The sequence below is a fragment of the Mus musculus genome, chromosome 7, assembly GCF_000001635.26.
Source record: "Mus musculus strain C57BL/6J chromosome 7, GRCm38.p6 C57BL/6J".
NCBI classification, from domain to species: Eukaryota; Metazoa; Chordata; class Mammalia; order Rodentia; family Muridae; genus Mus; species Mus musculus.
In genome coordinates, this window is record NC_000073.6 from 39,543,570 (window position 1) to 39,560,797 (window position 17,228).

The 17,228-nt window shown below is 42.3% G+C and overlaps 1 protein-coding gene across 9 annotated transcripts in view; it reads left to right on the forward strand.

Moving 5' to 3' along the window:
* Positions 1 to 860: 860 nt before the first annotated feature.
* The window catches only part of Gm33989 (predicted gene, 33989), a 36,161-nt gene continuing 19,793 nt past the window's right edge, over positions 861 to 17,228 (forward strand). The window contains exons 1-3 of one of the 9 annotated variants that reach the window (NM_001378669.1): positions 861 to 935; positions 1,430 to 1,511; positions 9,659 to 9,763. Coding sequence is in view for 1 of the 9 variants with exons in the window: in NM_001378673.1 (NP_001365602.1) it covers positions 9,040 to 9,042; positions 9,659 to 9,763 (108 nt within the window). In the remaining 8 variants the exon portion in view is untranslated. Of the gene's footprint in view, positions 936 to 1,429; positions 1,512 to 8,928; positions 9,043 to 9,259; positions 9,337 to 9,654; positions 9,764 to 17,228 lie in introns of those variants that run through there. The other 8 variants (XM_030243160.1, NM_001378667.1, NM_001378668.1 and 5 more) reach the window with 8 other exon arrangements.

Here is a 17,228-nt window from a genome sequence, read left to right on the forward strand (position 1 = left end):
TGGACACAAAGGCTTTACGACACACTTCACTTGAAGCCACACATAAAGGCTTTACTATACAAAGCACTACATATTTATTTATCTATTTAATTTTGAGGCAAGGTGTCTATCCTGTAGCTCTGGCTGTCCTGGATCTTGCTGGGTACACCAGGCTGGCTCTGAAATCACAGAGATGCATCTGTCTTTGCCTCTGAGTGCTAGGATTAAGGCAAGGCATGTACCACCAGGACTTGGCTGATTGTCACTACTAATTTAACTCTTATTTTATGGGAGGATGAGAGGCAGTGGCTGTTTATTTCATTAGAGTAGCCAGGACACAGGCTCTGGCTAGAACAGTGACAGAAGATGGCCAACATCAAATGCATATCTCATGTCTTAAACTCCACTGACTTCCCTCTATGAGCAACATTTGATGATGATGATGATGATCGATTATGTTATAATCCTATCAAAGGAGTAAGGGAATAGCATTTTACAGAGGGGGAAACCCAGACTCACAGAGATAAGAGATTTTCTACTATAGTTATGTGTAACCGCTCTTTTTAATCCCTCCAACCTAGAGATTCATTAAAATTGAAAATAAAGCCACCCAAGCCAGGCAGGGTGACACAGGCCTGTAATCACTTGGAAGGTTAAGGCAGGTTTACGAGGATTCAACAAGGTGCACAGAAAAGTGGAGTGCACTCCTGTGGGACTCAGACTGGAGTCTCCCCGCCCACTTCTCGAGCCTCCTAGTGGCTGCCTAGAGAGAACTGAAACCCTCCCAGGTCTGGGTTGGAGAGCCTGTGCTAACGCTGGGGCTCCTGAAAGTCCTCCCACTCCGGAATCTGCCTAGCTCTCCTCGGCTCCGCCCTGCTCCCGATTGAGTTGTCGGTAGTGGCGTTTGCAAGCGGGCGGTGAAGGCGCTGTCGAGTGGAGCAACTCACGCGCATTCGGTGAGGAGCAGGGAGGCCGGGTGCTGGCCCTGTGAGATGCCAGGTCCCTGCTGGGGTCCTTGTCTGCAACTGCGCGACTGCGCGTAGTGTAGCCGCGGGACGGATCGGGACAGTGTCTTTGGCGCGGGGAAACAGCGATCTGGACTCTCGCCCGCAGCTCTCTCTGCTGTCCACTCGGACTCCTCCTTTCCTCTCGCGTCTCCTTTCCCCTTGGGTTCCCTGGCGTCTTTTCCTGTCCGTGAGGGTCCCTTCTGAAAGATTTCCAGGCCCAAGTTAAGATGATCTTTCAAAGTCCCCTTCCTTAGAACTGTGCTGTCCCTGTCCGTCCCGTTTTAGCAGTCTCTTGTCTCTGATCCTGGCCAAGTCCGCCACTTTTCTGGCCTGAACCTCAGAAAGTCTGTCGTAGATTCAGTAAAGAGGATTGATTGTGTCTACAGCCCTCTCTGTGGCGGGGCGTGGAGAATTGCTGACCAAGCTCTCTGTCCTTTGTGCAGTTGCAGCCTGTGTCAGGCCCTGGACGAAGATAGAAAGAGGGTGGTGGCCACAGCTCTGTAAACATGTACTTCATACTTCGCAGTGAGTGGTTTTGACTTTAAGACAGTTTGGAGTTAGTGACTTATTTGATAATAGGGAACAAGTGGCTTCTCCTTAGGACATCGGGTTTTCTGCATTTGTGTAGAACGTGCGTGCTCTCCAGTGGGGAATTCTGTTTTCCAAAGTGAGACGCATTTTCCTACTCAAATGTTTACTCTGTGGCTGGCTGGGAAGGGGATGAGAAGGAGAAATGGAGGGGTGGGGGGTGGGGGGGGGCTTTTCCAGACTTTTACAACTACTGGGGCTGGGCATGGTGGCGCACGCCTTTAATCTCAGCACTTGGGAGGCAGACGCAGGCGGATCTCTGAGTTCGAAGCCAGTCTGGTCTATAGAGTGAGTTCCAGGACAGCCAGGACTACACAGAGAAACTCTGTCTCGGGGGAAAAAAAAAAAAAACAAAAAACTACTGGGAAAAAAATCACTTTTCTTTTTTCTTTTTTTTAAAATCAGTTTCCCTCAGGCTCCCCCCCCCCCCCCCGTGCCTCTCACTTTTGAGATTGTTGTCAAGGCCTTGGAGAGTAGATATTTGGTACTCTGCAGTGTTACTTTATAGGTTTTCTAAATGTGAGCAAAACTCAGTGTCCAGACACTGAAATAGTTCAGCATGCTGTACCTTGATGGTGGAGTAATGGAAACGTCTCAGGAGTGTTCTGCAATGCTCTGTCTGACTTTTACTGTTTTTATTCTTTGAGAATTTCATACATTATATTTCGATCATATTCATCCCCCTCACCTGTTCTTCCCAGATCCACATTCCACTTCTATCAGTCCACTCATATATATGTGTGTGTGTGTGTGTGTATGTATACAGTATAATATGTATGCATATATGTTGTACATATATATATATATTATATAATATATTTTATATAGAAGGGCTGTTTTGTTTGTTTTGTTGGTTGGTTGTGTTTTTTTGTTTTATGTTTTTTGTTTTTTGTTTTTTGTTTTTGTTTTTGTTTTTTGGTGGTAGAGGGTGCTCTTACCTCTTTGGCTGCCCTGGAACCTGCTAGGCAGACCAGGGTAACCTTGAACTCAGAGAGCTCCTTCTGCCTCTTCCTGAGGTAGAGTTGGGGTTGAGATTAAAGGTATATAGTAGCACACCCAGCCATGTGACATGTTCTTAAAATACTGCCTACCTATCAGGAACACATGAGTGTTAACTTCCAGTTATCCCGGAATTCCAGTGTAGACTGAAGACCAGCTGAGACATTCAGCCTTGTGGACTGAACAACAATCAGATTCTTGATCATTCCTTTGGGAGATGGCCATTGTTGGAGTAGCCAGATTGATTACAGCCTGTAAACCACTCTAATAAATTCCTTTTATACATGCATATATCTTCATTCTATTAGTTTTGTATTCCTTTAGAGAATCCTGGCTTATACACTGTGCCTGAATAAAATCTTAATTTTTCCTTCATGGGAATTGAATTCTTTTTTTTAAATAAAGACTTATTTATTATATATAAGTACACTGTAGCTGTCTTCAGACATACCAGAAGAGGACATCAGATCTCATTACAGATAGTTGTGAGCCACCATGTGGTTGCGAGCCACCATGTGGTTGCTGGGAATCGAACTCAGGACCTCTGGAAGAGCAGTCAGTGCCCTTAACCGCTGAGCCACCTCTCCAGCCCAGGGAGTTGAGTTCTTAGTTGACAGTTTGTTCTTTCAGATCTGTAAGGATGACGTTCTACTGTCTTCTGATTTGTATTTTGAGACTGATTTATTTTAGATGTATGAGTATTTTGCCTGCATCCATGTATATATCTTGTGACTGAGGAGGTCAGAAGAGGGCACTGGATCGCTGGGCACTGAACTGAAGTTGTAGAAGGCTGTCAGCTGCCATGTGGGAGCTGGGAACTCACCCCACGTCCTTTGGGAGAGCGTCAAGTGCTCCTAACTGCGGAGCCATCTCTCCAGCCCAAATTGTTTTTGATAAGAATGTTCACAGTTGCATTTCATGTCTCTGAAGTAGGTGCCTTCATTTTCCCCCTTCTCTGTCTAAAGTTTTCTTTAAAGTTTGCTTTAAGATAAATTGATGATGGAGGGCTTTGGTGTAGGTTTTTTTGTTTGTTTGTTTGTTTGTTTTTATTGATCTTTGAGTGCATTCAAGCAAGCAAGGTGTAAAAAGATAGGTAGATAGATAGTTTGATAGAGATTGAGAGCAGAGTTTATACTTTTGACTTAATTTGAGAAATTCAGCAACATTATTTAGTTGTTTTTCTATCTTTACTGCATTTCAAGAAATCCAGTTACCACTTGCCGTGGCCCTTCTTCCACAGCTCAGTGATGTTCTATTCCTTTTCTCTGGGTCTGCTGTTTTTGTTAGTTTCCGTTAGTAGAATGTTCAGCAGTTTGTTCTCATTTATCTGGTTTTATTTTATTTTTTTAAAAATCCAAGACAGTGACATTATATCTTTGTTGATTTCTGTTTTAGCTTTGAAGCATTTTATGGTAATATATGCATACCTATTTACTATTTCAATAGTTTTAAGGACATAAGTCATAAGTCAACATTTTTAAGTACATTCATAATGTCATGTCACCATTTGAGGAGGTCCCTGCAGGGAAGCTAACCTTGAAGAGATGAGAATGAAAACTCAATTCACATTGACTTCATCAACCTGGATCAAACTTCAGGGAGTCTGATGCCAGGTGGTTATAAATATGGAATAGTGTCTTAGTTAGGGTTTTACTGCTGTGACCAGACATCATGACCAAGGCAATTCTTATAAGGGGCAACATTTAACTGGGGCTGGCTACAGGTTCAGAGGTTCAGTCTATTATCAGCAAGGCAAGAACATGACATCATCCAGGCAGGCATGGTACAGGCAGAGCTGAGAGGCACATCTTCATCTGAAGGTTGCTAGTGGAAGACTGGCTTCCAGGCAGCTAGGATGAGGGTCTTAAAGCCCACACCCACAGTGACACACCTACTCCAACAAGGGTACACTTCATAATAGTGCCACTCCCCTGGACCAAGTATATACAAACCATCACAAGGGGAACATGTACAAACCGTAACAAATAGTAATAGAATATCAAACATGATAGAATTTGGGGAAAAGTTTCTCCAAGCAACAATCATTCTATTCCAAGTTTCTGTGCAACGATAAAGCTTAGAAATGCTTTTACAGAGTATATGTGACTACGAAGATAGACTCTATAGCTAAAAGACCTAGAATCTAGTGTGGTCTCTGATGAGACAGCATAGAGGTCAGCAGGTCCTTTTAAAGTACATGTGACATCTCCCCTGAGGATGGGGTCTGTTAACTGGGAGCTAAAGATATATGTCTAGGGAAGGAGGGTCTGGTAAACTGCTAGGGTCAAAAAATTCCAAAGCAATCCAAGTAGTCACAAGAGTCTAGCAAAGCAATATCTTTATTTGAGTTAGGCAGCAAAAATTGACCAGGAAGGGACTTGGGAGCTGACTGCATTTTCGAACATTGATCTTAGTATTTAAGCAGATGAGAAAAATGTATTGTACTCTGGTTGCTGCTGATCAGTCAGAGGCACAGAACAAACTGGGGAGCTGAACTACAACCACAGGATAGAATATCATGGAGTTTTTAAAGCCTGAAAACTGCTAACCTAGCCTAGTCCTGAAAGCTTCTAGCTTCTGTACAATCTTATCTGGGCCTAGAAGGTTTGCAGCCTCTGAGACTTCCTGCTGATGAACTCTCACTGGCTGGTTCAATTCAGCTGCTCTGGTTTACTCTCCTCTCCAAGCTGACTGATTCAAACTGCTTCTCACAGTTCTGACTGAATTGTTCTGCTTGGCCTCATGCTAAGTTTGGCAATGTGTTCTAATCTGGCTTCTTCTCATTCTCTGGCTTTAGCTACCTCTGCTGACCTACACAAAACTTACAAACTCACTGTTCTCTTCTCCCAACTTTTACCTTCTTGTTTGGGATTAAAGGTGTGTATTAAGGATGTGCCCGTATTCCAGCCAGAGTAGCCAGGTTGCTGATTAAAAATAACTCTACAGAAATCCACAAACACCTGTGCTAAGTCACAGTAACATATTCCCACCAATCCAGATTCAGGGATAGGCATCTTCCTAAGGAACATGTCTTTGTGGTATACTTATCCTGTTCCAATTGGTTGAGTTATTCAACTGTGACAGGTTCACTTGTCTAGTGAGCGACCAGATCTTTTGGATTCAGACTCCATCTTAGAGAAACTGACCTAAGATTGAACTCGAGTTAACTAACAAATTGGCACCAAACATCACTTTCCAGGTTACTCCCCAACAAATCTACACCTCCAGGTTATAAGCCTGCCTCTGGTACTTCACCTTCTAACAACCACCAATCAGGAGAAAAGCAGAAGTAAAGCTTATGGTTTGGCTCCCAACACCAGCCAATTATGTTAAAGGCCATAATGCCCCGCCTCCCAATCAAAAGTGTGTTAGGCTAAAAACCCCTTTGCTTGTTTGCTTGCTTCTATAAATGTTTGCCTGAAACTAGGCTTGGGGCTCCACCTTCCCATCCTGCTGTGCCAGGGTTGGCAGGAAGCCCAAGCTGGAGCTTATAATGAAGAGGCCCTAGTGAGATCGCATCAGAATTGGCTCCTTGGTGGTCTTTTGGGGTTCAGGACAACATTAACATTTGTCTAAACTTGCTAGCCAGGATATCAGTTACCCAGGTACATGTCCCTTTCTGCCAAACATGATGTCAGTTACCCAGGGAGGTCTTGGGGACTTAAGCTTCATTTGACCCCTATTCACGATGGAAGTTGTATTTAAAATGGCTTCAGTTTGGTTCCATCTTACAAACATTTTGGGTGAGGTCTGTCTCTACAGAAAGCAAAAAGGTCATTAACAACCTCAACTATCAGCTTTCTGGTGCAGGTATTTTATTTTATCTCCTCTGTTGAGAAGACACTACTACTGCATGTTTAACATGTTTAACATTCCTGTTTTCCCTAAGGATCTATGGGCAAAAAGACCTTTGTGTCCCAACAATGTTTTTATACTTTTGCATCTTTGCATCTTTGCTCTTTTTTTTTTTTTTTTTTTTTTGAGAGAGAGAGGGTTTCTCTGTGTAGTCCTGGCTGTCCTGGAAATCACTCTGTAGACCAGGCTGGCCTTGAACTCAGAAATCCGCTTGCCTCTGACTCCCAAGTGCTGGAATTAAAGGTGTGTGCCACCATTGCCCGGCATTACTTTTGCATCTTTGAGATAGGGTCTTACTCTGTGGCCCAAAGTCTCCTGGAACTTTTGATCCTTCTGGCTCAGTCTCCCTAATTCAAGAACTGAGTATTTATGTGTCCTAATATACCCCAACATTTCTCATTTCAAACAGAGTCTATGCCCATTTGTATCATGAAGGTAAGATTTATTATTACTGTATATTGGTAGAGTCCCTCCCATAATGTGTTCTTCCCTCAACTAACACGGTATAGCACAGCAAATGCCTTTATGGCAAACCATTATTGCCTCCTGGAAGAAAAGACTTCACTTATAATAGTTTCACATGCTGAACATTCCTTTGTTAGTATTTTGTTAAAGATTTCAGGGGCCATTCTCTGTAGCTTTCTTTTCCTGTAATGCCATTGTCTGGCGTTGAACCAGATAGTGGTCTCAGAATGAGTTGAAGGGTACTTATCTTTCAGTCGTTTGTCGGAGCTTGTAGAGGATTTCTTATGTCTCCCTCAAATATGTGATATAGTCAGTTGTTGAGGGTTTTGATGATAGATTCCATCTTTTCACTGGGTATATTTTCTAATAAGATTTTTGTAATTTTCCTTGATTGAACTATGGTAGAAATCTGTCGATTATATCTAGATTATTCAATATGCTGTTCTATTCTCTTCTAATCAATTCTGTTTCTATAATGGGTGATAATACCTCTTTCCTTTTTGTGGTAGTGAGACACTGGAGAGTCAGCTTAGGATTTCTCACATGCTAGGCTAAGCCCACCTTTCTTTCTTTCTTTCTTTTAAGCTGGGCTTTCTCTGTCTGTCCTGGAACTTGCTCTGTAGATCTGGCTGTCTAGAACGTCAATATCTGCCTGCCTTCCAGAGTTCTGGAATTATAGTTTCATGCCATTTAGTCTAGCTTTGTTTTTTTGGTTCTTTTAAAAACATTTTTGGGTGTATTTATTTCATTTGTGGACCATGCGCATGCATACCTGATGCCAGGGAGGCTGTAGGATCCCCTAATTGGAGTCATGGATGGCTGTGAACAGAGATGTGGCTGCTGGAAAGAGATCCCAGTTCCTCTGAAATAAAAAGGGCTCTTAACCCCAGAGCCGTCTTCAGTCCCCAAGCCTTTTTTAAAACATGTTTTAATTTTGAGACAAGATCTCATTAATTTCTCCAGGATGGCCTTGAACCCAGTCCTGCTCAAGTAGCCCCGTCGTGCCTTGACCTTTCTTTTTAATTTTTAATTATTATCTTGTTACTTTTATGTGTATGTGTGCTTTGCCTGTTTATATCTGTTTACCACACGCATGCAGTGTTCTTGGACACCAGAAAAGGGTGTTTGAGTCCCCTGGGACTGGAGTTAGACAATTGTGAGCCATGTTGTGGATGAAGCCCTGGTCCTCTGGAAGAGCAACCGGTACTCTTAACCCCAGAGCTATGGCTCCAGCCTCCATTTCTTGAACCTTCAATCTTTCCAGTAGAACCCAGGGTATGGAAGAACAGCAACTTCTGAGTGTTGTCTCCGAGCCCCTGGGTTCTCAGTACACAAAACAGCCTGTAACGGTAGCTTCAGGGGATATGTTACTCTACACACACAAACAAAATACAAACATCTTTTTTTAAAACTCAACTTTTGAGTTTGAAACATCATTAGTGCTGTTTTGGGGTTTTTGAGGGCTGTGTTATTGTTGGGTTACCCATTTCACAGACTGCTGATCTAATCACTACTATTTTTTTCTAAACTCCTTTTTTCCCCTCTTGGCTGGTGTCATTTATAGACAGTCCGATGTAACCCAGGCTAGTCTTGAACTGCTGCTGATCCTCCTAGCCCTACCTCTTTAGTGCTTGGATGAAGGCTTCGCCTACAGTACCGGGAGTGGCATGTTCTACTATTGTTGAGCATCCTAGGCCTGCTTTACTGAAATTGTTGATCCTTAGAGGACCTCAGGACCTGTTCTCATGTGTCTTTGGGTGCGCCTGGGCACCCCTCCAGCTGAAGCAAAGATCACTCGTGGGCTATTGTGTAGCGAGTTATGCTAACACTAGAGACCCTGTGACTAGGAGGAAAGGCAAGGAATGCAAGAAGCAAGCGCAAGTCCTTAAATGCACCTTCCCTGTCTTTTCGAATTGGGCTTCCTTCCTAAGGGAGCTGCTTCTAGCATTCAGACCTCGCTAGCCAATCAGAGTATTAAGCGGGCTGTCCAATCAGGATATCTGGCAGGCGGCGGGGAGGCGGGTCTTCTCTGGTTGCAGTGTTGTGTGTAGGTTCTCCGTGGCGGACACGGGTACGAGTGGGCCCCGCTTTCGGCGCTGGTACCAGGAGCTCTGAGAGGAACGTGGGCGAGCTCGGAAGCTGCGCCATGGTGAGCGAGGGGCCTCTGCCCCCAGAGCGGGAGGGGCGGCGACTGAGCCCCGGGAGCCGGTGTGCCGGGCGCTCTTCGGGACTGGGGCGGGGCCGACATGCTGCGAAGCAACCTAGGCCCTGGACCGGCGGCCTCTGGGCAGCTCCGCCTCTCGGCCGCTTCTGCGCAGAGCAAGGAGTAGCGAAAGGCTCCGCCCTGCGCTGGGGACGCCCGGGTTGGTGACGTCGCAGCTGTGCGAGCGCTCAGAGCCTATGTTCTTTTTTGTCCCGAGGGCCAGTTGCTAGCTAAGTGAGGGTAGTCTATAGTTTCTTCGAGTTATAGAAGTTCTGACGTTTACGTTTCCTGTCTAGGCTTAGAATGTACTTTAAATTACTTTTGCGAAAGTTGTAAAGTCTACCCAATATTTGGTCTATATCTGCGTGTTTGTTTTACTAGTTTGTTAAGTCACTTACTGTATTTTGGGTTTGCTTCTGACTGTTTAAATTGTTATTTCTTAGTTTTGAAATACTGTACTACTTTGATTATTGCAGTTTTATCGGGAGTCTTAAAGTCAGGCAGTGTTCTGTTAATGCTTCAGTATCGTGTTAACTTTTTTCTTTTTCTTTTTTTGAGACAGGATCTCGGGTTTCCCAAGTTGGCCTCAAACTTTCTCTTAGCTGAGGAGGACCTTGAACTTCTGATCCCGCTACCCAAACCCACCTCCAGAGTGCTGGGATTAAGGGTGTGTGACTATAAGCCCCTTTGTGTGTGTGTGTGTGTGTGTGTGTGTGTGTGTGTGTGTGTGTTTCTGGGGAAGGAACCTAGGGCTTCGTGGTAGTAGTCAAACATTCGATCCGATTCTGAGTATATCTTACAAGATAATGTTTAGATCAACTTTCTGTTATTTTTAGCATAAATTGTGAGGATTTGATGTGTTGAATTTGTAGATCAAAATGACAACTGTCATAATTTTGAGGCTTCTTCCCAAAACCATGGAAATCTCTCCACTTACTAAGGTCTTTGATTGTTTTTATATTAGAAATGTATGATTTTTGTGTACAGATGTTAATTACATTAATATGCAAATATGTCTCACTTTATCCTTGCTATATAAGCTGTGTGGTGGTTTTAATTTTCCATCCAAATGCCAATGTACATACAGTTTGTATATTGATCTTGCAGCTCTACAAGTTCCTAGTTTCCTAAATTCTTGTTGGTTCTTGGGTTTTCTAAAGCCAAAGAGAACTTTACTTTTTTTAGTTATTTAACACTTTCAGTAGTACTTTTCCTTCTCTGGCAGTATAGGGTTGTTTTTTTGTTTTGTTTTGTTTTGTCTACAGTTACTCGTATGGTGTTGTGGTTTTTCTGTTCTGCTTCTCAGTTTGGTGGTTACATTTTAAAAATTGGTACTGATGGGGGTGAAAACAGCTATTTGCGTAATGCTAGGCATGTGTTCTACCGTGGAGCTTTGTCCACAGTCTGAAGTCTGAACTGACTTTCTGTATCTGCAGTGATTCCAGCCTGGTTTCAGATCGGCTTTTTATTTGCAGACCAGGCTGGTTTCAAACTCACATGAGATCTGTCCCAGCATGCCAAATGCTGGGGTTATAGGCATATGTAACCACACTGCCTCATTTTTAATTATTTTAGAAATACACTTGAAGATTTGGATTACTGATGTTTGTTGAGTTTTTTGCATTGAGCATTCTTTAGTTGTTGTTGTTTTCTTTTCTTTTTTTTTCCTCCTGTGTTGTTTTGGTGTTTTGGTAATGTTGCCTCAAAATTTGAACCACAGTTTGTTTGCCATTTTAGAAGATGTTTTACTGAATTAGTGCCATATCTTAATTGTTAAAAATTTGATAGTTGAAATAATTTGCATCTTGTATATCTTTTTTTTGAGTTAGTGATTTCATTTCTTTAGCACATATAGGCCTACTCATATTGGCCGTCTCTCTGTCTTTCAGAGAATTTGTTCATTTCTTCTAAGTTACTAAGTATGTGGTCTGGAGTTGTTCACAGTATGCTTTTATGGTTCTTTTATGTTCGTGCTAATGATGGCCCTGTATAATTCTCTCACCCAAGTCCTGAGCAGGCATAGTCCTGCTTAGTTTCCCAGATCAGCTAGAGCGTGAGAGTAGGCGTGCTCAGGGTGGTATGGCTGTAAGTCGTCCGTCCTCCACACTCTGATCACTCATCTCTTTAAACCCACGGCTGGAGACCTAACAGTTTTGAAAAGCGAAGCTTTAGAGTGATTGGTTGTCTCTTGACTGCCTGTTTACAATTTTATTCTCTAATTGTTATTTTCCCGGGCTTGATTTATTTCTTCTTTCTCTAGCTTCCTATTACGGAATGATTTATTTTGCAGCTGTCTTCCTTTATAGTATAGACATTTATTGTTTTAATCTCTCCCAAATATTTGTGCTTTGTGGCATAAATTTTTGTAAGATGTACTTTTGATTCTGTTGAAATATTTAATCTCTCGAGACCTCTCCTTTACCGAATGTTACTTAAGACTTTGATTTCGTATCCCTGTTTTCCAATGTGTTGCCTTTAGCTTAGGGATTCCCAGTGCCTAATCATAAAGGTGCCAAAATTAAGAGTGACTCTCTGTCTGTCTCTTTTTCTGTCTCTCTCTCCCTCTCTCATTCTCCCTTTTCATCTCCCTTTCCCTCTTCCCCTTCCCCTTTCTCTAGGGTGGAAGTGTCAGGTTGACTACTCCAGGATTTATAATAACTTTTAAAATGACTTAATTATTTATTTTTCCTTTAAGTGCATTGGTGTTTTGCCTATATGCGTTCCTGTGAGGGCGTCAGGTCCCCTGGAGGCGGACTTACATTTATGAGCTGCCACGTGGGCATCAGGGGTTGAACCTGGGTCCTGTGGAAGAACAGCCGGTGCTCCTAACTGCTGAGCCATCTTTCAAGCCTCAGGATTTTAAATAAGTTTTAGTGATACCTCAAAATATATCCTGTTTCTGGGTTGGAAGAACCTTTATTGGCTCAGTCAGGAGGACAGAAGAGTTGAACACTTAGTGTTTTGTACTTCCTTACATCATCATAAATGGCCAGGACAAGCCTGATGATGCACAGCAGGAGAAAATAACTGCAGGCAGCTCTTCCCATTACCAGCATAGAAATCTGATCTAAAAGTTTCCCTAGTTAGTTAATGTAGAGACACTAATAATTTTCAAGGGAAAAGAAGAGAGGATCAAGAGAAGAGAGGATCAAGGAATCAACAAAGTAGTAAATGTTTGAGAAAAACTATCATTTGGTCTTCCAGCTGGTGTTATGTTTAATTCTGACAATTCAGTTTGTCATGGTTTCTTCAGGAGGGAGCATTTGATGTTTGTTTGTTTGTTTGGTAGTGGTGGTAGTTGTTGGGGGTGGGGCTGCTAAGACAGGGTCTCTGTGGACCATGCTGGCTTTGGACTTAGATTTGCTGCCTCTGCAGTTGTGTGCCACTGTGCCTGTTTTTTGTTGTTGTTTGTTTGTTTGTTTGTTTTTGTTTTTGTTTTTTGTTTTTAGTTTTAATCATGCTAAGTTAGGGCTGGAGAGATGGCTCAGTGGCTAAGAGCACTGACTGCTCTTCCAGAGGTCCTGAGTTTAATTTCCAGCAATCACATGGTGGCTCACAACCATCTGTAATGGGATCCGATGCCCTCTTCTGGTGTGTATGAAGACAGCAACAGTGTATTCACATACATAAAATAAATAATTAAAAAAAAAAATTAGGAGCCCTAGACAAAACTAGTAACAGGTGGACAGTTTGTTTTAATTGCAATTTAACTCATTTAAGAGAAGAAATGAAAGAGCTTAAGAAAGAATGAAAGAAACCAGTTGTGGAAACTATCAGGATTGTTACTAAATTCTTAGTTTCCCCTCTGATGCTGTGGTAAAGTACCCTAATAATAGCGACTTTAGGAAGGCACGGCTTATTCTGCTAATCATTGCAGGTTACAGTCCCTTGAGGGGAAGAAGGACAAGAGCTTTAAGCAGAGGGAGGATGACTATGTTCATGCTTACTTGTGCTCAGCCCCCACTCTACATGGATGTAGTCCAGCGACTCCTGCATAGGAGCTGGTGCCACTTACTGTGGATGGGTCTTGCTGCCTCCGTTAATATAATCAAGACAGTTCTCCATAGGCACACCCACACGCAAACCTGACCTGGATTGTCCCCTTACTGAGACTCTAATGAGGTGCTCTGTTGAGTTGTCTCTTGAGACTAACTATCCCACTGATGAGACATTTACTTTCCCAAACCAAAAAGACCCTAGTGTAATACTAGAATAACAGTAAATGAATTTGTTGGTCACAAGTAAGAGTTACAGTAATTTAGACATCAAAGGGCAATCTTTCCTAAACTCAGAATTAGCCATGCTACATGGGGTTATTGCTATGGGATTGAGTGAAAGTGGCCAGAAAGAAAATTAAAATTAGAAGATAATGAATTATTTCAAGCACTCCAAACATTAAAGTATTTTTATAGAGTACTAGACAGTAGGGAACCTCCAGACTTTGAGTCAGACTCTATTTTGGACTTAGAAGATGGCTCAGTGGGTAAAAAACATGTGCTGCTTAATCCTGATGAGCTGAGTTCTAACCCATAGAATCCACATAAAACACAGATGTGTAGTGCATGTATATAATCACATACGGTGAGGTGGTAGAGAGAGACAGAAGAGTCCCCTGGAAGCTGGTCTGGCATATGTAGTGCAGTGGCAATAATGAGAGATCCTGCCTCAAGTTGGAAAGCAAGGTTCACCATTGAATGTTGTCTTGATAGCCACATCCATGCTATGTTAATGTGTATATCTCTGAGGCAGTAGCATCTGGAACTTAATGGCCTGTGATCTGGAAGGTATCCATAGCACCAAACAGTTAAGAGGGGCCTTCCTACTTATAACACCACCAATCATAACCAGTAAGCAAGAGTTAGAAAAGTTAGCTCCAAGTCTCTAAGAGTCATCCCTCCACAATTTATTGACATCATGTGGTTTTAGCCGTTTATATGTATCTTTAACAAAAGTCATAATGATTAAAAGTGGTAACATAACATGGCTTTTACAAAGAGATAAGGAGCCTGACAGCACAGCGGCTGGAAAGATGGGAAGAATGGTAGGTATCTAGCTCTGAGGTCTTAGGGTAAAGGAGTAACATGGGTATCATAACTTGAAGTGGGTAATATCCGTGGCTGTGGCATAATTTAAACTTCCTGAAGCAGGTTTAGGATAGATCCCCTGAAATGACATCAAAGGAATAAGAAGGTAGGGCTTGTGCAATCTTAGAACTCAGAAAGGTGAAAGCAGAAACACTTGGAGTTGCAGGTGTATAGGGTGAGTTTTACTTTGGCCTCGTTGGAATAGGAAATAAAAGTCTCCAAAAGGCTCACATAAGTAAGCTTCTTGAGTTTCCAGGGTGAAATAGGTTTAACTGTAGACAGATAAGTCACGGTCATAGGTTATTTCTTAATTCTTTCGTGGTTGGAAATCTTACAGGATATCTTATGGGTCTGGGAAGGCTCCTTGTGCCTACTGATAGAAAATCATTAGTAGGGGGATTAGTGCCTTAGAAGGGGAAATTAAATGTCTCTATGAGACTAGTCTGATGAGTGATAATGGTGTTCTGATGTGAGGTAAGAGGTCTGATACTACAGGTTAAAAAATGATCTGTGTACTAAAAGAGGTTATTTCTGTATGAAAATGTCAAGGAAGAAAGGTTTTCTTCCATGGCAAAGAGGTAGAGGGTGTCCCATATGTCCTGAGGCAAGACACTCCAGGTGAGTGGTTTAATATCTGGGTTAAGTGGTCCTGCCATTTAAAGCCAAATAAGAACTGAATCTGGGTGGATTCAAAAACAGAAAGAAAGCATCCTTAAAGTGTAAACGATAAAGCTAGATGATATTAAGAGTATATTTCTTCTTACAGTGTCAGGATTAGGACCTATGGAAAGTCTGGGTTCACAGTTGAGAATGTGTCAACAAAAAGTTGTAACTCTTCTAAGTTTTAGGTTTTAATTGGGCCTTTGAAGAAAGTTGTTAAGTCTTTAGTGACAATTTTGACAGAAGGGGCTGTTAGCATCTGGGATTAGAGATGCCTCACACTTGAAGGGGAACTTGTTATAAGATGTAGGGGTCCATAGTAGAGATAAGGGAGAATGGTGCAGCTCTAGACATTCTTGGGCCTTTATAGGGTAGGGGCTTAGGGTCTCAGATGTGATAAATGGCCCTGCCATAAATGGGCCTGGAGGTTGGATGAAATGCCCTTTAGGAAGGGAATTGGGCAGCTGGGTAGAACCAAAAAGGAATGAATGAAAGATGTTTATCACACATGTTGAAAGAGGTTTATAGTGTTCTGGTTGGAGTTTGCCATTAATACTAGGGAGGAAGACTGAGGAAGGTTAAGGACCCAAATGTTAAATTAGAAAGGTCGTCAGGGAGGAGAATGTAGTATAGTCATAGCCCTTGATATTTCTTGGATCATCTGAGGCTTATGCATGGAGTACCAAGGAAAACTTGAACCTGAATAACCCCAGGGTCATGTCTTCCAAGGGGAAGTAATCCCCTATTGTACAGGACCAGAGTTAGGGCATTGTCAGCTTTCATGTTTGACCCTAGCATGAGAGTTTTAGATACAAGATGGTAAGAGGTGGATTCTAGTGGCCCTCCAGTTTTTAACTTAGAATGGTCTCATGGAAGGTTTATGATAGCTGGGTTGCTTTGTGCTCTCACAGCTGAAATACTGTGATTGACCACAGGGATAATCAGAGTGGTTGCTTTGTCCCAAAGATAAGTTAATTCCCTTAGACTGAATGGGGCGCATTTAGATGGAATGCTTGGGCTTCCTGAAATCCTCAGAGAATGAGAAGTTGCCACAGTAATCCCTTTAATCTCATGGTTTGGCTTTTCTAGCCCCTGAGTCCCCTTAATTCTTAAATACAATCTTAAAGGCTGTATCAGGAAAGTAGGAGGAAAGGAGCTTGGGGTCCCTGTTCTGATTTTTGAAACTTTTGTCTAATATTTGAAGAAGTTTTATAAAATACACAAGTAAGTTTCCTTTAGCCAGGTTAATGTATTGGTGCATGATTTCAGCCAACCTATATTAAAATGAAAAAGAACAGTGTACTTGGAAGGTTCCTTCGTTTATGTTCATATCATGACATTGTTCATGGAGTTGATAGTAGCCTTTTTCTTTCTAAGAATCAGGGAATCATATTCCTAAGGGTTCTTTCCCCATTGTCTCCCATGTAGGAGTCTTGATATGATATTTGGGTTTCCTGTGGATACTGTATCTCTGTTATCAGGGTTATGATTATGGCTCTCAATGGCTTAGATCCCTACTGAAGACTAGGTATGGAACTTCTTTGTGTGCACATAGCAAGTGGTTAGAGTGATATAAATAGGTACTGGAGAGAGGGCTCATTGGCTGGGAACAGTGGCTACTCTTCCAAAGGACCCAGGTTCTATTGCCAGCACCCACATGGTAGCTCATAACTGCCAGTCCAAGGGGATCTAGTGGCCAATTATGGTCTCCATAAACACTAGGTATGCATATGGTGCAAGGCAAATGTAGGCAAACACACAAAAATAATTTAAAAATAAAACTATATAAACCTGTTGGCCAGATTAACTCAAAAGACTATAATTAGACCTTTGAATTCCTTAATGAAGGGAGTGGAAATTTTTGGGTAAAATGATCACAGCTGTTAGATTCGGGACAGTTCAGATAGGGGAAGAGACGAGTATCTGGCTAGTGCTGAGGTCCCCACTAGCCACCTCACAAATTATATATAGATTTGTGGGGGTTTTGTTTGTTTGTTTTTGTTTTGTTTTTGAGACAGGTTTTCACCATTTAGTTCTTGCCTAGAACTTGCTATGTTGACCAGGTTGGCCTCAGATTCAGAAATGGGCCTGATTCTACCTCCTGAGTGTTGGGATTAGAGGATATGCACCATCACACGCAACATAAGGAATATTTTTCTGAAGGTCAGAGTGTAGCTTTTATTTGCTTCCTGAATTCTCTGTGTCAAGCTCCTGTGAACATTTATGTGAAAGTAGAGTGTATCTGGATAAGGGGGAAGAGTTACAGGAGACTTAACAGGGAGAGAGCGATGGAGTTAGAGAACGGGAGAAATGAAGTCCCTAAAAATTGTAGACTACAGCAGTTAGTGGTCCCCTCCCCCAACTCCTATGACCTTAACATCAACAAAG